The following is a 23,508-nucleotide window of genomic DNA, read 5'->3' as shown; positions in this document are numbered from 1 at the left end:
CTGTGTGGAAAATCACTGATACAGTAAACTTGCCCCGGGTTTAATTCCCATTTTTTGTTTGACTTTTAGATGGGATTATCTCATTAAAGCAGCCACAACCCCATTTTCATGCTGCTACTGGAAAATGGGGAGCTGGAGCCTGTTTGGGATGAGCAGGATGGTGAGGGAGGATGTGGAAAGCTGTGTTTGATGGGGTGTGAGTTGCTTCAGTAATAAAGGATGTACACACAAATGAAAACCTACCAGGGACACACAGCCTGCAGCAGGCACAGCAGAGCAGAGCAGGGCTCTGAAGGCTCCTCTCTCCATCTGGCACTCGGAATATTTGCTCTGGAAACATCCCGTGCAGGCAGCACACAGGTTTGCTGTCATCCCCCAGTCCCATGACAGCAGCCTGCCCTTACTGGTCTGCATCCTCTGCCTTATGGCCTGGGATTAGGGCTTGTCATCTGACACACAGATGAATTGTGCTGTTCTGTTCTTCCCAGCTTTTGTTTGTTTATTTTTTAACCCCCAAGCAATTTTTTTTTCTAGTCTGACTCCTGTCAGGAAGTCTTGTAGTCTGTCTCAGTGCTGGAGGATACCTTGATGCTGCCTTTTCTGCTGGATTAACTGGATTTCTTGATTCTTGAGGGGGTGGTCTCTTGAAGGCATGAAGGGAAGGCTCACTCACAGAATCAAGTGGGAGTAAGCATTTTGTGGGACATTTTCCCTGAGGATTGCACAGGATGCTTATTTGGAGCTGTTTACCTGCCTTCCATCTATATAGGTGGCTCATGTTTACATAATTTGACATCTCTGACATTCAAGAGGTGATAAATGGGACAGAGGGAGATGAAAGGAAGCCTGACTTGAAAAATGTGTTTGTATTTTTAAACAGTTTGATAGAGGCAGAAAAATCTGCCTCCTCCTGCACGTGGGCTGAGTCCCTGCTGCTCCAGGACTGCTGGATATCAAAGCTTTTCCATTGTTGTTCACCTTTTTTCCCTTGTAGCAAAAATCAGCAGTGATGAAAATAGCCATGTGTGCAGGAGCAAAGGGAGAACTGAGGATAAACCTGGGGAGATCCCTCTTGGACAGTGAAAACACACAGGACTTCTACTGGCAGCCACCTGTCAAATGCTGGGGGTTTTGGAAGTAGGGGTCTGAAAGGGTAAAAAATGGGTATTTTCTATAAATTTACCAGAATAGGCAGCAAGTCCTCAGGAATTTCCTAATGTAGTGCTGCTGGATAGAGGAGGCAGGAATGGAGGCAGGAAAAAGGAAATTTCCTTTTCTCTGCCTCCCACCAAAAGCATCCAGCACAGAACAGCCCTTGTACCTCCCAAGAGCACTGAGGCAAGAAGGGGGAAAAAATAACGAAGGAAAAGAGGTGGGAAACGCCCTTTGGTTGTGGGAGAGGGGCTGATAACATCAACCTTTGTGCTGTCAGCTTGTTGGGAGCCTGCCCTGGGATTCCTCGAGCTGTGGCTCTAAAGCTGCCGCTGTTGTTTTAATGCGAAATGCCAGAGGGGTTATTCCAGTCAGGCTCTGCCATTGCCCTTCTCCTGCACGTGAAGGGATCGATAAAGCCTTTTCTGCACCGGGGATGTGAAGTCAAGTAGAACCTCACAAATAATGACATTTGATTTTGGTCCTCTGAGCATAAGAACCAGGCATCGATCGGAGCTCGCTGCGCTGCCCATCCCGGGGCTGCCCGTCATTCCCAGGGGCTGCCCGTCATTCCCAGGGGCTGCCCATCATTCCCAAAGGGCTGTCCATCATTCCCAAAGGGCTGTCCATCATTCCCAAAGGGCTGTCCATCATTCCCAGGGGCTGCCCATCATCCCTGGGAGTGCCCATCATCCCTGAGTGCTGCCCATCATCCCAGGAGCTGCCCATCATCCCTGGGAGTGCCCATCATTCCAGGGGCTGCCCGTCATTTCAGGGGCTGCCTGTCATTCCCAAAGGGCTGCCCATCATCCCCAAGGGCTGTCCATCATTCCCAGGGGCTGCCCATCATCCCAGGAGCTGCCCATCATCCCTGAGTGCTGCCCATCATCCCTGAGTGCTGTCCATCATCCCAGGGGCTGCCCATCATCCCTGGGAGTGCCCATCATCCCAGGGGCTGCCTGTCATTCCCAAAGGGCTGCCCATCATCCCTGAGTGCTGCCCATCATCCCAGGGGCTGCCCATCATCCCTGGGAGTGCCCATCATCCCAGGGGCTGCCCATCATCCCTGGGAGTGCCCATCATCCCTGGGAGTGCCCATCATCCCTGAGTGCTGCCCATCATCCCAGGGGCTGCCCATCATCCCAGGGGCTGCCCATCATCCCTGGGAGTGCCCGTCATTCCAGGGGCTGCCCGTCATTCCCAAAGGGCTGCCCATCATCCCTGGGAGTGCCCATCATCCCCAAAGGGCTGCCCATCATCCCAGGGGCTGCCCATCATCCCTGGGAGTGCCCGTCATTCCCAAAGGGCTGTCCATCATCCCAGGGGCTGCCTGTCATTCCAGGGGCTGCCCATCATCCCCAAGGGCTGCCCATCATCCCTGGGAGTGCCCATCATCCCCAAGGGCTGCCCATCATCCCTGGGAGTGCCCATCATCCCCAAAGGGCTGCCCATCATCCCAGGGGCTGCCCATCATCCCTGGGAGTGCCCATCATCCCCAAGGGGTGCCCATCATCCCTGAGTGCTGCCCATCATCCCCTAAGGTCTGCCCATCCACAGGGTCTTCCCATCCCCAAGGGCTGCCCATCATCTCTGGGGGCCACTTACCCCCAAGGGGTGCCCATCATCTCTGGGGCTGCCCATCCCAGGGGCTCTTCCAGCCTCTAAACCCACCAGCAGCAATTCTGGGTGCACAGGGTTGAAGCCTGGCACCCCCACTTGCAGCTGATCCCAAGGGGGATTTCTCCAGGCATGGCCAGGAGGCCAAGGGCGCCGTTTACAGCAAGAAACAAAAATTCCAGGCTTTAATTGCCAGCTGTGCTTTTCTGCTTGCAGTATTCACCTGCTTTTGGTGCCCTGCTGGTGCTGGGGGGTGAGGAGAGCAGAGCAGGAGGCAGAGCTGGGCTGGGCTGGGCTGCAGCCAGGCTGAGCAATTGCCAGAGGGCTCCCGTTAACACAAGTGGTGATTCCATCTCTTGGCAGGGAGCCCAAACTGGCAACTGGCTGTGTTTGTCTCATGTCTATATTGACACAGCATCTGTGGGCCATTTGCTCTGGAAATTAAAGCTGTGCAACCAAAGGCTGCTGCATCCCAGGGATGGAAAAACAACCCGGGCTCTGGGATTGCTGAGAAGGCCAGGGGTGGTGATGGCTGGAAGGCTCACCTGGTGGGCAGGGAATGTCATGTTTTAATCAGAATCATTGAAGGAAAGGATTGTTGTGGTCTGTCCTGCAGCAAACAGGTTTCTGTGGTGGTGGCAAACACTGTAAGAGCTGGGCAGGAGCTTTGATGCTGTGTTTGGGCTCCCTCAGAAGGCAGGAGATGCTCCAGAAAGGAGCCACTGGTTTGGTTTTTTCAGGAGGAGAAAACCCCAAGAGTTTGCTGAAACCCAGGGCGTTTGTGACCTTTGTGCTGTGTTTGATCAGTGAGCCCTGGAGGCTGGAAAAGCCCCCAGGGTCATGGAGGGACCAGTCCCCAGGTGTGAGCCCTGAGCCACATCCAGGCCTTCCCTGAGCACTGCAGGGATGGGGACTCCAGCCTTACCTTGGATAGGGAGCAGGGACAAAAACCAGAATGTGCCCAAATTATTGATCCCTGCACATATTGCTATGAGCAGTGTGACAATGAACAGTTTTCGGGGTAACAGGAGACAGGAATTGGGTGATGTTATCCTGCTGGCTAGGACAGGCCTAGGCAGCTCTTGGCTCTTCTCCAGCTCCAAACATCACCAAACCTACCTATACAAAATAAAGAACATTGAATTTTGTACATTTATAGCTTTTTTTTTTTTACTAATTTGTTGATGAGTAGATAGAAAATCTTTGAAGCTCTCTCTGCAGTTGAATATTAACTCACAGAGTACATAAAAATAGCAATATTCCATTTTATTTGCAGGGATAAACTTGGAATGCCTTAGAAATGTCCTAAAATGGTATTCTTGGGGTTTTATTTACTTACCTATTTATTTATTTGACTTTTCTCCACTAGACTGCTTTTCAAGAGGGCACTGAATGCTTAAATTAGAATGACAGGTGGCTTTGGGCTGGTGGCATCAGGTAAATTGTCCCAGCATTTTCTTTCCTGGGAATCTTTGGGATTGTGTTTTGGAGTCTGGGCTGCAAGGATTTCCTGGGAAACACAAGATAAAATAGAAACAGAGCAATGTCTAAACAAACACCCCAGAGACGAAAATCTTTCACACTGAAGCATTTGCAGCGAGGAGCATTGTACCAATTAGCAGGCTCTTAATTAAATTGCTTGTTTGATTTGCATCCAAATTATAATTTGGATGTTATGGAGGCTTTGATACCTTTTCATTAACTGGTCCTTTTGTGGGGAAAAAAAAACCCAGAAAAATCTCTTTTGCCTGCGTGTTTCAGAGGCCTGTGGCATCACAGGCTGGGAAGGTCAATCAGTTTTGTATCCATTTAAAGTCCATTATTGGTAGGGCCACTCCAACCTATCAAGCAACTCCCTTATTTTTCCAGTCAGTGATTCAGGAATCTATAGCCCTGTGCAGATAAATGGGATTTCATGGGCTTCTAAACTTCTTGCTTTATTGAAAAGCAGAATATTAACTGCTCCACTGACCAGCTGTCCATTAAAAACACGGGATATTTTTAGAAAATTGTTTGCCAATCAAATCCTACCAACATCTGTAGAGAGCCTTTTCAGTTTGTTTTATAAGCAAATGCTACAGCTGCTTTCCCCTTGCCTTGGAGCACTCCCATTTACTGCTCTCCATGTCTCTGTCCATGTCTTGGGGCACTTTGGGATTGTGAGGAGCAGCATGGGGGCTGGAATTGTAAAACCCAGCTTTAACAAGTCCATTTGGGGCCAGGCCTGGCTGGGCTGGGCTGGGCTGGGCTGGGCTAGGGGGCCCTGCTTTATTGCCTGCCCAGGGAAATGAGTGCTTTTTGCATTTTTGGCTCTTGCAGGGGTTTAAATGGGCTCTGGTGGCCCTGGAGGCTGCAGGCCAGGGATTAGGGAGCTCCCAGCTGGCAAATCAGGGCTGGGGATGGAGGGAGGGGGGCTGGCAGGGCTGGGGCAGATGGAGCTGGCAGCTCTGGTGCCCAGCCTGCATTTAACCCCTTGCTGCTCCCAGCTGCTTCCCCAGGACATTGCCAGGAGCTGAGCCCTTCAAAGCCAGGGCTGCTGCAGGGAAAATCCCACCTTGTGCCCCCCCAGATGGCCACAGACAGGAATGGGGCAATGTCTCCCCTTCTGCAGCACTCCCATCCCCACTGTCATGCCTCAAAACCAGCTTGCCATGAATCGAATTGAAAACACACCAGTTTTTAGAAAATTAACCAGATTTGCTTCATTTCTCAGAGAAACTGATCCCTCAGGGGAGTTTTCAGGTGCCTGCTGCCTCTCAGGGTGTCTGGATGTCTCTCTGGGGTTTTGGTTTTGGTTTTGATCAGAAGTGTCAAGCAATCCCATCTTCCTGGGGCTTTCCAAAGCCAGAAAAACCAGCCAGAAAATCCTTTCCACGTGCAGAATTTTTATGATTAAATGCTTCCACCTCTTTGTCTTTTGTTCTGCCATTTCATTTTAATGAATATTTTATTGGGATTATATTTTTATAAGACAAGCATGCACAGCCTTGCTTCAGCTCTTAGTGCAACACCACTTGCTCACCTCATTTTACCCCACCAGCTCAGAATGTGTTTTGGAGATTGAAGTGGACTCTTGGTTTAAAATAATCCTGAGGTTTGTTGCTGGAGAAAGCGGCATCAGCTCAAGTTCTGCTGCCTGCCCTGCATCACCTTTGATGACCTCTGTCCTTTTTCCTGCAGGGCATCGATTTCTGTCCTGGCCAGAGCGTGGCTGGAGTGACCACACACACCCAGGAGGAGCACACCTACCTGCCCCTGCTCTTCCACCTGGGCAGGGACCCTGGGGAGAAGTACCCCTTGAGGTGAGCCACTTCATGGGCTGTGCTGAAAACTCAGCAGTGTCACTGTTCAACATTCATCTGCTGGTTCTTGAAATCTGCTTTAAAAGCTGTCCCAGAAAGCCCTGCTGGGAAATAATCCAGGCTTTCCTGCTGGCTTTTTCTCAGGAGAAGGAACAGAACCCTTGGGTTTGGGTGGTCAGGTGAGATGGGTGTGCACATGGACCTGTCAGCCTGTTGTGTGGGGAGGAGGAAAACACCAATTTTTGGCCAGGCCAGGGCTGGGTGCAGCACATTCAGACAGAGCTGCTGGGAGCTTTGGGGCCAGGGGAGACATAAATAAATAATAAATAAATAACCTGTGTGGTGCTGGAACCTCTGGAGGGCACACTGGTCACCTTCCAGTGTCCTACCCCAGCCAAGGGAGCTTCTCCAGAGGGTGTTGAGCAGGAGGACTTTGTGCCAACCCTGCTCCTTCCTCGGGCTCTCCTGGCTGTCTGAATCCATTCTCCTCTAAGCCTGCTATTGTAATATTTATCTTTGGCACACACCATGCCCTGGGAGATTCCCACAAGGATTTATGCAGTCAGCAGAGCCCACAAAGAGCCCTGCCACCTCCAAAAATGCTCCCAAGGTGTCCCCACCTCCCTCCCTGCAGCAAATCCAGGGACACTCAGCCTCATCCCTGCCAGGGGCTCTGACAGGGACAGTGTGGAATTAAATCAAGAAGGAACAGGAGCTGCTGGGACTGCCTGCCCAGAGCTGGGTTTGTGCAGCAGCCTGGAGAGGCAGAGATGTTTCCTGAGCTGACAGGGCTGCCATTACTCAGCTGGTTTGAATAATTGAGTGGACACCCTCACCCCATTCCTTCCAGAGGAGCTGAGCCTGTGCTGCCCACGGAGTGTTTTCACTGGAGAGAGGAGGGAGGGAAAATATTTCCATTCTCTCTCACTTAACAGAGCACTTTAGAGGGGCATCAGCACTGGGTAAAGCTCTTTGGGGGCTCTGCTCCCACTGCATTCCAGCACTAATGAACAGAGCACAGCTGCAGCCCCAAGGCTGGAAATACAGCTCAGTGAAACCAAACCAGGCTGGGATTTCAGGGAAATGTAACAACTGGGTCATTCCCAAGGGATGGAGGGACAGGACCCAGGGAATGGCTTCCCCAGAGGGCAGGGATGGATGGGATACTGGGGAGAAATTCCTGGCTGGGAGGTGCTGAGCTCCTGGTGCCCAGAGCAGCTGTGGCTGCCCCTGCATCCCTGGCAGTGCCCAAGGCCAGGCTGGGCAGGGTTTGGGGCACCCTGGGACAGTGGGAGGTGTCCCTGCCATGGCAGGGGTGGCACTGGATGGGCTTTAAGGTCCTTCCAACCCAAACCATTCCAGGATTCTGTGATTCTGTTTTAGGAAATGAGTGTACAGAAAGAATCTCTTTTTCCAAAAATGAAAAGAATGGGTAGCAGTAACTGAACTGTAGCTTGCCTGCTGTGTCTGTCACCTTTGTCACCTGCTCCAGGTGATCCTGCCCTGCCAGGGGATTGCACTGGATGAGCTCTAGAACTCTCAGCCCTAAAGACTCTGTGATTTTGGCCTTCTTTTTGTGTTTCCTCTGGATTTGAGGCAGAGGAGCTCTTCCCAGAGGTGTTTGCAGCACCTGCTTCCCTGTGATTCCACTGCCCCTTCCCACCACCCCAGAGTGAGCATTGAAATAAATTCCAGGGTTCCAACTGCAATCATTGCTCATATGGCTGCATTGATTTTTTGGATATTCACAAGCTGTTGCTCTGATTGAATTTTATGGCAAGATTATGACCCGATTATGGAGAGCTGGGCTGGTGTTTATTATGCAGCCCCTAATAGAAACCCTGATTTCAGCACACCACTCCTCCTTTCTCCAGCACATTCTGCTGCTATTGTCTCCTCTCTGGTCACAATGGAAAACTCATGGGAAGTGGGTCTGCTCTATCGAATGTGGTAATTAAATTATCCTCATTTGTGGAGCTGTTCCTGGTGTGTATTTTTATTTAGCTTAATTATCCCCCTTGGCAGGGAGCCTGCTGGGAGTCCCCACACTAATGTTTCTCCAAAGGGAATCCAGCATCCTGCTCCCAGCCTGCATCTGTCTGTCCCTACGTGCTGCCTCTGTTCTCCTTGCCTGCTTTTGCTCACTTTTTATTACATTTATTCCTTATTTAGTGCAGCCTTTTCTTCTCCCTTGAATTGGTTTTAATAATCTGTCATCTCTCTTGATTTACATGAGTTTGGAGTGGGGTCACATGCAAAGCCACCAGCAGTGGGTGTCCTGCTGCTCAGGAGGGGCTGGCATCACATGCACCTCCAGAGGGATCCACTGCTTCTGTCTTTGGGATCTCAGAGCCAGGGAATCCCAGGAACCAGCAGCTCAGTTACCTGCAGCAGCACCCTGACCTGCAGGGCCAGGACACACAGGGACAGTTCTTCAAGGCTGCAGCTTTAGAGATTCAGGGAATATTTAAGATTGGACCCTTAGGACCATCAGCCTGGCCCTGCCAAGCCCACCACAATTTGAGTTATCTCATGGGGGGTGGAACTAGATGAGTTTTGAGGTCTCTTTCCACCCAAACCATTCCATGATTGTTACTCTGTGTTAGGAAGATGAGTGGATAGAAATAACCTGTTTTTTCCAAAAATCAAACAAAGCTTTTCAGTCTTTGCTGAAGAGGCTGCTAAAGGGATCCCTGAAGATGCAAGTACTGCAAGAGCCAGAGGCAGCAGTGACAAGTGCAGCTCCCTGGGGTCCTTGGTGAGGCAGGACAAGTCCTTCCTCTTCCTCACACTGCTCCCTGCATTTCCTGGAGCCTGTCTGCAAACAGTGCCAGCAAAAGGAGCTCCTCAAGCACTGAAGGATGGCTCAGGAAATGCCAGGTGTGGGGACAGGTCTGGCACTGCTGAGCTCCCTGCCCATTGTTCCCTTGTGGTGCTGCCCCCCTGCCCTCAGCTGCTCTGGGAACAGCCCCCCCAGCATGGCTGGGGCTTCTCTTGCTGCTGCTGCTGCTGCTGATCCTCTGCCAAGGGACACAGTTGTGTTTGCTCCTTTGCCTTGAAATATCCTGGAATCCTGCAGTGGGTTGGCTTGGAAGAACCTCAAAGCCCATCCAGTGCCACCCCTGCCATGGCAGGGACACCTCCCACTGTCCCAGGTGCTCCCAGCCCTGCCCAGCCTGGCCTTGGGCACTGCCAGGGATGCAGGGGCAGCCCCAGCTGCTCTGGGCACCTGTGCCAGGGCCTGCCCACCCTCACAGGGAGCAATTCCCAATGCCCAATCTCCCATCCAGCCCTGCCCTGTGTCCTGTCCCTCCATCCCTTGTCCAAAGTCTCTCTCCAGCTCTCCTGGAGCCCCTTTGGACCCTTGTGTCACCTCATCTCTGTGGTGAGAGGTGAGCCCTTTGTGCCTTTTTGTCACCTAGGTCAGTGCAGGCTGGGGACAGAAAATCTCTCTTTGTTTATAGCTCTCAACTTTAAACTGTAACCAAGAATGTGTGGGGGGCAGCACAGAAAGCAGAAGCATTTCCCTGACTCTGAGCAGGGCTTTGTTTCCTCCCTGCATGCAATAACTGCCCTTGTTACCAAATTTATCCAAATGCAGAACTAAAAGATCTGATAGGTTTTTTCCTTGGCCAGATTCTGTTATCTTTGGGCTGTGGTGTGTGTGCTAAGTACCACAGAGGGAACTTGTTTCTGCAATGTGACAAATTCAGCAGAATTATCTGCTGGTACCATCTTCACAAGCAGTTGTCAGTTTTATTATCTGAGTCAGAGTATTGTTTATACAGACATTTACTGAAATACTGCATAATGATTATCTATATAAATATTTTATATTTATATTTATAAATTTAGACATATATAAATATGTATTTATATATATATATCTAAAAAGCAAAGCTGGCACAGCTGAAAATACAGTTAGTAAAATACCTAATGCAGCCTGAAGTACAGAAAGTGTTTTGAAGCCAAGGAATTTATAACAGAAATCTCTGAAATGCTGCCAGTTTGAGCCAGAGGTGCAAAGCTTAGGAACAAGTGAGGACAGGGTAAGTACAGCCTGCTCACACCTTGTTGTTACTGCAGGTTTGTAGCAGCTTCTGCTCTGAGCCATGAGTTTATTGAATTATGAACATCAAAATTCCTGTGTTTTACTTAGGGCAATGGATTTTACTATTATGGAAGAAAATGGAAGTGATAAGGCTTGGTTGATGAACATAATGATTTTAGAACACATTAATTAAGAAGAGAGCTCACAAGTGCCTATTTCGAGCAGATGGAAAATTCAGGAAATCATCAGAGAGGTAATTGCAGTGGTTATGGAGCCAGAAAAAAAAGGGAAGGAGCTCCTGAAGGGAAGCTAAAGGGGAAAGGATCTGACAGAAAAGTTGCCAGTCTCACCTTAGTGCTCAGGGCACAAAGCTGGCTGTGGGGAAGAGAGAGAAGGTGCAAAACAGGGGGGGAAATGTGAATAATAACAAAGAGCAAGGGTTGTGCCTGGGGGAGATGCTGGCTCCTCATGCTGGAAAAGGGGGAGATGGCACCAGCTGCATTGCAGGGGTGAATTAGACACTGAAATGTGGAAATTATGGCTGAGGAGCCTCAGAGGTGGCAATAACAACCATGGAGCAGCAACCACGCTGGGAATGGCTGCAGCAAGGTGGGGAGAAGCAGGGGAGCCAGGTGGGACTGGTACAGAGCCAGCTGGAGGGAGAAGGGGGAAACAAAACCCACCTGTGGAGGAGAATCAGCAGCCTGGAGACTGGGAATGGGCACAGACACCTCTGGGGCCCTGGCTGCCCTTTCCCAGGGGCTGGGACCAGCCTGGAGCTTGTGCTGCATCAGCCCATGGCCCTCAGGAGCTCTGGGTGGAGTCATGCTGCATGAAAAGGAGTATTGGGAGAAAAAAGCTGCAGGAAACAGCTGGGAAAAATGCAAAATGCAGTTGGACATGGACACCATCATCTTCATCATCATCATTTCCACAGACAGGTCCAGGCAGTGCTGCAGCCACAAGAAAGTGCCCTGAAGAACACAGAACATAAACTGTGATTCAGGAATAGCACTGAAAATGCAAGTTCAGGAAGAGCACAGGAGCAGCCAGCAGCAGGATCAGTGGATAGCTGTTATTTCCTGTCACCTGTCCCCCCCAGATGAAGGCTTCACTCCTCACTCCACCTTTATCCCCTTTGCCATGTCAGTGCTGGGGGTTCCTGGCACTGAAATCCAGGATTCTGGGACCTGGGGAGGGAAAACTTCCATGGAAAGAGGTGAGCAGGTGGAGGATCAGCATCACCACATCTCCTTGATGCAAGGAGTGTGCTGATCATCCCAGCTTGGGCTCTCCCACCCTGGAGGCCTTTCCAGCCTGGATGATTCTGGAATTCCAAGGTTTCCTGTGGCCACTGGGCCCAAAATGCTGCTGGACCAGAGGTGACTCAGGGTAAGGGCCACCTTCAGCCTTTGGTGCCTCATTTGTTTTCCTTTGGCTCCTCTGAGTCTCTCCAGTAATTCCAGCAGCAGAGCCCCAAACCTGTCTCTGCCTCCTGCATTGTGCAGACCTTAAATTGCAAATAAACTTGATAATAGAAGAGAGGAACTGAGGAAGACTGAGTAATAAGACAAGATCAAGACTTGGATACCACAGTGCTGCGAAGCCTCAAAGCACTGATAACAGATAAAATCAAATTATCAGAATCTGGGTGTATTTCAGAATTAAAAATAATGGTTTTAATTAAAATAATTCCAGGGGAGAAGGAAGTAAAGTATCATTAGCCACGTTTTATGCTCTTCCCATAACTTCATATCAATGTGAGAGCTGCTGTTCCTAGAACCATGGAATGGCTTGGATTGGAAAGGGCCTTTTAAGCCGTGTGAAACTCATCACCTTTGGCTGCTCCAAGCCCTGTCCAGCCTGGTCTAGAGCCCTTTGTCAGGTTTTTGTGACTCCCATTATGGGAGTTTTTATAAAATATCATTCCCATTTTGTCCCAGTCCTCTCAGTTTCACCATCACTCCCAGGACAGACAGTGTGAGTCATGAGGTGTAAAACAAACATCCTGAAACCCTGCTGGAATTGCTCCTGCATTTATTTGGGTGCTGATCTGTTTGAGGGTGCATTTGATGATGGCAGGGAGCCGTCCCTGCAGGAGGAAGCCCCAGGAGCAGGGGATTAAAGCAGAGTTTGGCTCTGGGTGAGACCAGCCCTCCTCCCTGCAGGCTGGCTGTGCTGGGAGGCCACGCTGGGGTTAAGCAGCAGAGCAGGTTCCAGGAGCTGTGGGGGGAGGATGGAGCAGATTGCCAAGGCACAATTACAGTAAATGAAGGAAGCACAGCCCACACCTGTGCCTGGGACCCTGCTCTCCAATCCAGCCCTGATTGCATCTCCAGGGGCTTCCCGGAGGTAAAGTGTCAATTAGTGTAATGACCCTGGACTTTGTCCACTCTGCTCCCTCCTTCTGAGCCTGGAATAATTTCATGGACGCTGGGGGATCTCTTTTAGCAAGCTCCTCACAACACCACCTGCTCACCCTCTCCTCCTTGCAGTGCTATTCCCAGCTCTCCTTCCCGGGATTGCTGAGCTGGAATAGGAAATGCAGCTCGCCCTGGAGGCTGCTCCTCCCAGACAATGGTACCTGGACAGATAATTCCACCTCTTTGTGGAGCAGGGAATGCAGCAAACCTGGCCCTGCAGCCCAGGCCTGCATGTGCACTCCAGGGAAGGATGGGACTCCAGGTAGGAGAGGTTCCCAGCTCCCTCAACAGCTCTGGCTGATTACCATGAGGTAATTATCCCCATTTTACATGCAAATTCCAGGCACTCTTGCAGATTTTGTCTCAAAATGCACTTGCTTAGGGCTGGAGGCAGTTTTAACTCCTGTGCAGTCAGTAAATACTTCACAAATCCATGGATGTGGGATTTTGGGGCATGTTGTGGAGCTAAACAGGAATATCTGAGATAAAACTGAGCCATGGAGCCAAGGCAGGAAAACCAACCTCGTGGAATGGGGATTTCCATGGGGTCAAGAAAACAAAACCAACCTCCGTGGAATGGGAATATCAATGGGGTCAAGAAATGAAAACCAACCTCCATGGAGCAGGGATGGATGGATATTGGGAAGGAATTCCTGGCTGGGAGGGTGGGCAGGCCCTGGCACAGGTGCCCAGAGCAGCTGTGGCTGCCCCTGCATCCCTGGCAGTGCCCAAGGCCGGGCTGGACAGGGCTGGGAGCAGCCTGGGATAGACACAAGGTGTCCCTGCCATGGCAGGGGGTGGGATGAGATGGGTTTTAAATCTCCTCCCACCCAAAGATTGTCAGATCCTATGAAATTCAGGAGCTTCTCAGGATCCTGTGCATTTCAGGGTGGTCCTTAGCTCTGTCCAGGCAGCTGGGTGTGAGAGCAGCAGCTCCAGCTCCTCATCCCACCTTCCCTTGCTGCTCTCTATCAGCACAGCTCAGCCCAGCCCCACAATCAGCCTCTCCCTGGCTGCCTGCCCAGCTGGGATATTTATAGGGTTTACTGGAAACGCTTGGCACATCGCTGGCCTTCCAAATGTGATTGTTTTGCAAAGAAGGAAATTAGCTGGAGTGTGGGGCTGCTGGCCAGCCTGGCCTGGGAGCAGGGGGAGCCCGAGGTCAGGACCCAACTGCATTGTTTCTTTTATCTTCCAAGGAATTTGCCGCTCTCTGGGGGGGTTTGGTGGTTTTTAAGCGACTCTTAACGTGGTGGACAAAGAGAGATCTTTGTTAGGAATCCTGCTTTTTAGAAATACTTGAGGTATTAGTGAAGTGCACCCTGAGCCACCCCAGCAAATAGCTGCTGGAGGAATCAGGTGGGTCAGGATCTGGTCATTATAACCACGTTTTGGGGCATGGCAGATGGCTCCCAGCTTGGAATAATCAAGCTGTAGTGGAGGAATGTGGACGGGGCAGAACCTCAGCATTTTGTGGAATGGGGGAGGTATTCTCGTCTTGGACGAGGCCCTTCTATTCTTCTCTCTGTTTGCATAATTGTAGTTCATTTCCTTGGTGGTTGTGGAGTTTAACTGGCCCGGGGTTGTGTTTGAAACCCTTCCTGAGAGCACTCTTGTAAGATAAAATATTGACATTCCCTTCTCTTCCCTGCACAAACGCCCCCGCCGGGGCAGGTGTTCAGGAGAGCTCTTGGGAAAGGGGGGAGAGTGTGGGGAGCTGCTGACCTCAGGTGGGACACGCTGGAAAGGCTGCCTTGGGAAATTCCTGTCCTAAGCTGTCTGGGAAGGTGTTTGTCCTGTGTCTGGGAAGTGTCCCTGGATAATCATTGAAGGAACAACCAAGAAATGCTCTTTTATTTGCTAAGACAATTCCCTTGGGAGTCCACATGAGCTGCTAGCAGATCTGCACGGGGAGGAAACATTTGGGGTCCCTGGAGCAGCAGTGTGGGAGGCTGAGCTGCTCTGGAGCCAGGTGATTTCTGGGGAGGACAGGGCACTGCCATGCTCACTGCCCTCAGCAGAGCACCTGCACCTGCCAGCCTGGATTCCATTCCCTGCAGAGCCCTGGGCAGCTGGCAGGGTGTTTGCACATCTCCTCCTCCTCCCTGGGGACGCCAGAGGAAGCCCCAGCAGTAACCCCTGTGCTTTCCCCCTGCAGCTTTGCCAGTGAGGAGTACCAGCAGGCTGTGGAGCACATCTCAGGGCTGGTGCAGCAGCACAAGGCCACCCTGGTGCCAGGCCAGCCCCAGCTGAACGTGTGTGACCAGGCTGTCATGGTGAGTGCCTGAAGCACAAATGCATGGGGACTCCTTAGATTGAAATGCATTTTGTAAAGGTTTCACCAACTGTCAGTGGTGGGAAGGGATGGAGGAGAGATGCACAATTACCTGTAGGTGCCTTCCTTGCTTAGAGACAGGACAGATCCTTCTTCTCCTTTCTAATCCCCTTCTGCAGTTCTCAAAACGCTGGAATTGTGGAATCCTGCAATGGTTTGGGTTGGAAGGGACCTTAGAGCCCATCCAGCCCCACCCTGCCATGGCAGGGACACCTCCCACTGTCCCAGGGTGCCCCAAGCCCTGTCCAGCCTGGCCTTGGGCACTGCCAGGGATCCAGGGGCAGCCACAGCTGTGCCAGGGCCTGCCCACCCTGCCAGGGAACAATTCCTCATTCCTAATATCCCATCTAACCCTGCCCTCTTTGTTTTGAGTCTTCTAAATTCATTTTCAGTGATGTATCTTTGGTCTTGCTCTGTCTCCTCCAATTCCCCCTATGCCTGAATTTTCCCAAGTCTTTATTGGAATTGAACTTTTTCAGTTCTGTTTTCTCTTTCAAATCTCCTGTTGGAAAGTTACATTTTGGCTTCCCTGTCAAGCACTGCTTGGTTTATTGAGAACCTGGGAGAGGAACTGGATAATCTGGGGGAGGTTGTCACTTGACAGGAGGTTGTGGATCCGAGGGAATGTGTCTGTGGGCTGACAGACAAAATAGTAACAGGCAAAATCTTCTTACAGACAAAACCTTTTAACAGGCTGTTACAAAATAGCAACAGGCAAAATCTTCCTGATAATAAATAAATAAATAATCTCCTGAATCAGTCAGAACCTGCTGCCTCTGGTCTGTCACCAGCAAAGAGCTGTGTCCCCTCAGTAACAAGGCAAAGATCTCCCTTAGCTTTGTCCAATCTCTTTATTTTTGGATGTTAAATAGGAAAAAGATTTGAGGGCCCATTGTTTCTGTGTTGTTTTCTTTCCTTATTCAACTTTTCCCTTAATAAACACTGTTCTCTGCTCCTCTGGGACCTTTTGGATTCAGGCACTGTCCCCAGGGCCTGGCTGCTGCCAGAGGCAGCACTGCAAAGGCATTTCTTCCAAAACTGCCTCCCAAATGGAAGGGAGGGCTGGGGGGATCCTAGGCCCAGCAGAAATGTTTCAGTCCCAGCAGGAAACCCAGTGAGTTTTCCAGGATAACTCCGTGGTCACTACCCCAAAATATCAGGCAGCAGATTGCTGCCTTTGAGAGCAGGAATGAAGCCAAGCAAAGCTTCAGGGAGTGATTACATTGCTGGGCTGGACTGGGGGCTGAATCTGCTTTTGGGGGATGCTGGGAGATCATTTACTGCCACTATCTCCTGTCAGCTGATGGTTTGATAAGGGTGTTTGTTTGATGTACTTGGGAGAGAGGAGGAGAATTGTCTTTACCTACACACAAAGTGTGTGGAAGTGTTCAAGGAAGTGTCCAAGCCACGGAGGGACAGGACAGGGAATGGCTCCCAGTGCCAGAGGGCAGGGCTGGGTGGGATCTTGGCAATGAGGAATTGTTCCCTGGCAGGGTGGGCAGGCCCTGGCACAGGGTGCCCAGAGCAGCTGTGGCTGCCCCTGCATCCCTGGCAGTGCCCAAGGCCAGGCTGGACAGGGCTGGGAGCCCCTGGGACAGTGGGAGGTGTCCCTGCCATGGCAGGGGTGGCACTGGGTGGGCTCTGAGGTCCCTTCCCAGCCAGGCACTGCAGGATTCCAGGACAGCAGCTGGATCATTGTGCACTCCTGCAGAGCAGCGATGGGGGCAGGAGCAGGGAGGTGCTTGCTGCCCATCCGTGCTGGATCCCATTGTCCAGGGAGCTCCCCCAGGGGCAGCTCTGCTGGCTTTTCCTGCTGTGTAAGTGTGGGAGAAGCCGTTCTGCAGCTCGGGGCTGGCTCTGGCACTCGCGGTGTCCCCGGGGCTCCCAGCTCAGCCCAGCAGCGGGACCAGGGCTGCAGGAGGCAGCACAGACCCTTTATTGTTCTGCCTTTTCAAAAGAACAAACATTGCAGTTCATGTGTTCCTTTGGCTCTCAGTTCCTTCTGCAGAGTGCTCTGAATTGTCCAGCCGTGGCTGCACATTTTAAACCAGAGGAACAGAGATTTTCCAAACGATTTAGAAAACGACATTAATTGTTCAGAAAGCCTGTGGAGCCCTCGGTGCAGAGGTGTCTCCAGCACAGCTCCCTCTGGGTCTGCTCCTCTGCAGGAATTGCTGGTGTCTCACTGCCATCTGTTGTCAGCTCCATGGAACAAAAACCTGCTCCAGTGGTTTTTTTCCTGGGGTTGAGCATTTCTTTTCTGTAGGAATTTAGTTCCAAGAAAACAGAAATATTTGCAGGGTGAAAATCAGCAAAATAAAAGGCAAGAGGTCAGTGTTGAACTGGCCTTTAATAGGGGACAGCAGGAATGTCCATGGATGGACAGACCTGAGACAGGGAGGCACAAAAGATTCCTGAAAGCAGAATGGGAAGTGTTATCTGCCCTTCCCGTGACCACAATCCCAAATTTGTAATGGCAAAACCTTAATGAAATTAAAAATGTTCATCTATCCAAATTCCTTCCTCCATTAATCCCTCTGGAAGCTGAGGTTGGCAGTGGATCTCCTTTTTCTGTTCCACACATTCAGGTAGCTCAAGAAACGTGGAAACAAGGCAAACAAATAGTTTTGGTGTGCAGGCACGGGAAGAGGTGTCTCAGGAATTCTTTCTGCTCCCTCTGCCCATCAAAACACTCATTAAAATACCAGCATTCTTATCTCTCTCACACCCTTGGCCTTGTGCTGCCTTTTGCCTCCTCAGGACGGTGCCTGGATATTGCAGTGCTGAGAGTGGGAACTGCCCTGGGCTCCCAGGAGAACTGGGGGGGTCACCAAAACCTCCTGCTCTGGTTCCTCTGTGCTGCCACAGGAGGGACAGGAGGGTCACCAGCATGCCCCAAGCTGGGCTGGGAGAGGCCAGGAAGGGCTGGAGTGTCCCAGCACAGGGAATCCTGCACGGCCCAGCATTTGCAGCCTTTCCCAGCTTTTATTTGAGCACTGTTTGGAGTGGGGAAGTTTATGAGCCCAGAGGCTTGGGCTGCAGGAGGAGTTTCATTTTTCAAGCAGCACATAAAAGTGTCTTTGTGAGGATCATAAAGAGCTGCTTGGGATGAGAGCTTAGCAGATACTTGGTGTGAATCATCTTTCTGTCTGTTTCTGTTTGTTTTTAACAGAATTGGGCCCCTCCAGGCTGCGAGAAGCTTGGGAAGTGCCTGAAAGCACCAGAGTCTGATCCTAAGAAATGCTCTTGGCCTCACTGATGGCTGCAGCCCTGCAGAGCTACCCAGAGGCAGCTGGACATGCAGTGTGCAATGCCTGCTCCTGTTGGCACTCCTGTTTACACAGGAAGGGTGTGATGTGTGCATGATATCATCACTTGCTCTTCCAAAAGGACCAGTGTTTATATTCCTCATGCTCAGGGTTTAGCCTCTACTCCTCTCTTCCCCCGGCTCTTTCCCTAAATGGTAACTCCAGTGAGGATTGGGTCAGCTGGAAAAGCTCTCTGGACTCTGCCATCAGCTCCAAAATGCCCTGGATCTCTCCTGCTCCTTCCACCCAGCCTCCTGCCCCAACAGGAGCCACGGGACAGGTCAGGAAACTCAGAGCTGCCAGAGAGCCCTGCCCAAACTGCCCATGTTTTGTTTGCCTGTAGCTTGTTGTTTTAACATTTCATTTCCATTGTGAACCCTGGACATCAACTTGTTTTTCCTTTCTCCCCAAATCTGTGAGCTCTGGGTGCAAACCAGGGATCCCTCCTGCTCACAGCTGAGGGGTTTGGAGCCAGGGAGAATGCCCTGAGTTCCTCCCATGTGTAGCTGCAAACATTCCCCAGGTCGTGGTTTCAGGAAAGGTGGGGGTTGTGTTCAGGTGAGGGTTGGATTGGGGTTACAGCCCCTGCCAGCCTGAAGGGGCCCCAGGAGAGCTGGAGAGGGAATTTGGGCAAGGGCCTGGAGGGACAGGACACAGGGAATGGCTTCCACTGCCAGAGGGCAGGGATGGATGGGATATTGGGAAGGAATTCCTCCTTGTAGGAGTGCTGAGGCCATGGCACAGGTGCCCAGAGCAGCTGGGGCTGCCCCTGCATCCCTGGAAGTGTCCAAGGCCAGGCTGGGCAGGGCTTGCAGCAGCCTGGGACAGTGGAAGTGGAGCTGCACTGGATGAGCTTTCAGGTCTTTTCCAGCCCAGACCATTCCAGGATTCTGTTGCCAATGGTTGCTGCAGGACATTTGTGGGGGTCAGGTGTTCATTTCAGGGCTTTCCTTCATTTCTGAAAATCTGGCTCTAAAGCTGCTCCAAGCCACGCTTCCCATCTGGTGCTCTGGGCTCAGCAATGCCCCTTGGCATCAGCCCTTCACTCTTGACCCCATTTCCAGCACATGCTCTCCCAGGAGTTCTCCTTGTGCAAACCTTCCCCAGCCTGGCTGTAGCTCTCCTGGGGAACAGGAGCCTTTGCTCAATCCCACAGGGCAGATCCCTGCTCTGCCCTGGAGCCTGTTCCACACCCTTCCCTGTCTCCAATAAACCTGTCTGGAGCCAAACCTGCCTCCTCTGGGCCTTCAGGGCAGCAGCTGGCGGGAGCCTGAGCATGTTTGGGTTCAGACTGAGAGAGGGGAAGTTCAGGCTGGGTATAAGGAAGGAATTGTTCCTTGTGAGGGTGGGCAGGCCCTGGCACAGAGTGCCCAGAGAAGCTTGGAGCAGTCTGGGCTGGTGGAAGGTGTCCCTGCCCATGGCAGGGGGTGGAGCAGGGTGAGCTTTTAGATCCCTTCCCACCCAAACCATTCCATGGTTCTCCATTTGTCCCTCCAACAGCTCCACTTCCACCCCTGCAGTGTTTTCCACAGCACAGGTGCCCTGTCTGTGTGATGTTGTGCTGACAGGAAAATCCAGGTGCTCTGTACCTGCAAACAGCTCAAACTCCTCCCCAGCTGAGCTTGGAGCTGCTGGAGAGCTCAGCCCTTGTGCCAGCTCCAGGCTCCAGCTGCTGGTTCCTACCCTCCTGTAATCCCAAACCCTCCCATTTCCCCATCCCATGCTTTATGTACCTCCATGGTAATTCCTGCTGTGTGTCCCATGCTGGATAATCCCATTAAACTGGAATGAGAACAGCCCTTGGGTCAGCTCTTGCTGTTGCACCTCTCAGAAATCCCAGCCAGCATTGCAGGGATCCCTGCACGTCCACAGGTGCCGTTTGTTTATAGCCCACATTTCTCAGGATCTTCCTGCTTGTCCTTCAAGTGTATCACGGCATTTCCAGCTCACCCATAACATTCCTCCTTGTTTAGACACAGCTCAAGGCTTGGGAGATGTGGCCAGCAGCTCAGAGGGGAGCTCAGGGCTGGCAGCAGCTGTGGGTCTGTCAGCACAGATAAAACCAGGAGCTCCCCGTTTGCTGGGGCTGCTCCAGCTCTGCTTTGGGGCTTCTCCATGTCCAGAGAAGGGAATGGAGCTGGGAAGGGGCTGGAGAATCCTGAGGGAGCTGGGAAGGGAATGGAGAATCCCTGAGGGAGCTGGAGAATCCTGAGGGAGCTGGGAAGGGAATGGAGAATCCTGAGGGAGCTGGGAAAGGGAATGGGGAATCTTGAGGGAGCTGGGAAGGGAATGGAGGATCCTAAGGGAGCTGAGGGGGCTCAGCCTGGAGCAAAGGAGGCTCAGGGGGGCCCTCCTGGCTCTGCACAGCTCCTGCCAGGAGGGGACAGGGAACAGGGACAGGAGCAGAGTTGTGCCAGGGGAGATTGAGGTTGAATATCAGGGAATTTTATTCATGGGAAGGGTGAAAAGCACTGGCACAGGGCAGTGGTGATATCCCCAGCCCTGAAGTGTTGAAACCCACGGGGATGTGGCATTGGGGTCACCGTGGTGCTGAGGGCTGGATTTGATCTCCGAGGTCTTTTCCAGCCTCAGTGGCTTTGATTGCACAGTTCTGTCCCTGGGGCTGTCAGAGCCCTGCATTCAGTGTAAAACTCCACCAGAGGAGGGAGTGCATGGCTGCAGCTCCCTGGCAGTCCTGTCAGCCCTCAAATCCTTGCGAGGCAGCAGCCCTTGGTGGGGTTCTGTGCAGAGTTCCCCCAGGATCAGAGCTGGGCCTGGCCTGGCCACACTCCTCACTCCCCAGAATTTGCTCTGGCCACCTCCTCCCTGTCCCCTGCCTGCTGCTCCCTCCTCTGCTCTGTCTCAGCTGCCCTTTGGAACATCCTGCTTTGCCCCTGAACTTGCTCTGAGCAGCCACGGGGTTTGTCCCCCTCCCAGCACAGCAAAGCCTCATTCCTCATTCCTGGAGTGATCTCAGGACACTGATCCTGGAGGGAAACGTTGCACTTGAAAGCAAGTAAGTGAAGCCATGACGTGTCTGTTTAGAGTAAAAGGACACGAAGCAGATCATAAATTATCAGGGTTTAATGTGACAAAGCTTCTGCTTTAAATTTAAATAGGAATAGTTGTTTTACGGCTGGATAATAGGAGGAATTTTAAATGAATGCCTTTCCTAAAATTGTAGAGATTTAAAAGCAGTGAGGTGAAGAACTCATGAGGAAAAATAAACTAATTTATCAGCAGAGCAGTCTGTGATTTCACCTGTGAGCCAAGGGAGTGGCACCTTGCTTTGGGGCACTCTCCCAGATTCACCTCCTGGATCATGGCACTGACTGGGGTTAAAAATAACTTGCTTTGTTTTCCTGGAATCATTTTTACCTGGATCAATCTCCCAGCCCACACAGTGCAGTTCAGGAGCTGGGGGGACCCAGGGCCTGCAGCCCCCACTGCCCACTTGGGGCACAAAGTGGCCACATCTGCCCTTAAAAACCATCCTGAGCTGCAGCCCTGAAACTTCCCAGCTCGGGAACTGGGGCAGGAGTGGGGCTGGAGGGATTTCCTGCCCACTCAGGGACCTGCAGCAGCCAAACTGGTCTGGTGATGGCTTCTGTTCTCCAGCAGAGACACAAATGCCAAAGGAATGCTGAAGTTTGGGGCTGTGATGTTCCTTTCTTTATGTTTATTATGCTGAGCACTAAAAGCTCCATCGCTTCCTGGTCTAAGAGTCCAAAGAATTTCTTTCTTGCCTTTAATTTCCAATTAGCTGAGCCTCTCAAGCCTCCCAGCTCTGCCCCTGAGGCTCTGTTATCATCCCACCCTCCGTGCAGAGAAGCTTCTGAAATGGATGGAACTAATAATGGTGGAGGAGCTCGGGCTGCACTTCAGGCTCTGGAGCCTTGATTTCAAATCCTGCAGCGACAAATGGATTATTTCCGTGGCAAATTGCTCCCTGGGGAGCAGCAATTTGGGGAGCTGAATGCTGGAACTGGGAAGCTGCAGATCAATTCCCAACACTTGGAGCCAAGGTTAATGCCCTGCAAACTGCCCTGAGTGCAGCAGTGAGGAGAGCACGGCCCTGCCTGGCCAAGGGGGCCTCAGGAATGTTCCAAGGGAAAATGGGGAATTCTGGAACCAGGGAAGTGAGCGAGTCCCATGGATTTGCGGGAAAAACCTGGGGGCTGTTCTGGGCCAGTCACAGTGGGATTTGACTACAAGAAGTGGAAGGAGGCTGTGGGACTTGGGACAGTGGCAGCTCCCATTCCTTCACCTCCAGCCCTTCCCAGACATCAGGGACAGCATCCCAAAATTCCTGTTTCACATCAAGGATCTCCTCAAGGTTGGACACTCTTATTCTCCCCAGTGACAACAGCTTTGAAATAACCCCATGAAAGAATTCCAGCAGCTCAAGAAGGACCTGAGGAAGGTGAGAACTGAACAGAGTTTGTGGGGGAGGAAGGTTTGGGGTGCTGGGAGGTGATTTCTGGCTGCAGAGTCCCCAGCAGCCTCTGGAGCACAGAGAGAAATCCCTCCCCAGGGACCCTGTCCTTGTCCCCAGCACTGGGAAACTTTACAAACTAAACACGCTTTTATTCTCTTAAGAGTTCCTTTGCTTATTCAGCTTCCAAATAACTGTTCTGCAGTTAGAATGGCCTGTTTTCCATCTCTCCTAGCAGTTAGAATACTTGGAAATTGACTTTTCCTTTTGTTTTCTGGTAGCACTGGATGTTTTTCTATGTTATCAGGAGGCGACACTGTGGTGCCCCTTGAATTAAACTGTCAGGTTTTAAGAACAGCTCTAAGGGAAGAACTGCAATCCCATTTTGGGTTCTTTTCTCCTTTGGAAAATGGCTATTTTAAACACCAAGGCTCCATTTGCCTGTTTCCTTTATATTCCCTTCCACCATTTAAAGTTTTCTTGTTGCTTGAAGCCTAGTTGGGATTATATAAATCCTAAATAAAGGTGGATCCGTAGCCAGAAGCTTGCGGTCTTTTAGGAGGGAGAAAAAGCCTCTGCCTTCCAGCTTCTGCAGAGAGGAAATCTGGCAGCTCTGAGGGCCTTTGTCCCTCTTGGAGTCACTTAACACCCTCTGGGTGACAGGAGCTTGGTAGCACAATTCCCAGCTGAAAGGGAGAGCAGATAAAAGCCAGCAGCGAGGAATTCCAGCCAAATCCATTAGTTCTGGATCAGACACAAAACCCAGGCTGGCCAGGGGAGAGAGAGGAGTTTTGTGTCTTCTCCAAGGGCCTGATCCAACCTGCTGCAGCAGGCAGGAGGTGCTGCCTTGGGCTCCCAGGGAGGCAGAGCTGGATCACTTTTTTT

At 51.5% G+C, this 23,508-nt stretch overlaps 1 protein-coding gene across 5 annotated transcripts in view; it reads left to right on the top strand.

Annotated features, from left to right (window-relative positions):
• Nucleotides 1-21,430, top strand: part of GALNS (galactosamine (N-acetyl)-6-sulfatase) — a 43,972-nt gene extending 22,542 nt beyond the window's left edge. For all 5 annotated transcript variants that reach the window (XM_054641020.2, XM_077185194.1, XM_077185195.1 and 2 more), the window contains 3 exons: nucleotides 5,950-6,071; nucleotides 14,704-14,821; nucleotides 18,053-21,430. In XM_054641020.2, coding sequence (XP_054496995.1) covers nucleotides 5,950-6,071; nucleotides 14,704-14,821; nucleotides 18,053-18,139 — 327 coding nt within the window. In that variant the 3' untranslated portion in view covers nucleotides 18,140-21,430. The remainder of the gene's footprint in view (nucleotides 1-5,949; nucleotides 6,072-14,703; nucleotides 14,822-18,052) is intronic.
• Nucleotides 21,431-23,508: the final 2,078 nt, after the last annotated feature.

The sequence above is a fragment of the Agelaius phoeniceus genome, chromosome 12 (assembly GCF_051311805.1).
Source record: "Agelaius phoeniceus isolate bAgePho1 chromosome 12, bAgePho1.hap1, whole genome shotgun sequence".
NCBI lineage: Eukaryota > Metazoa > Chordata > Aves > Passeriformes > Icteridae > Agelaius > Agelaius phoeniceus.
Note: the sequence above shows the minus strand (reverse complement) of the source record. Positions and strands in the feature narration are given on the sequence as shown.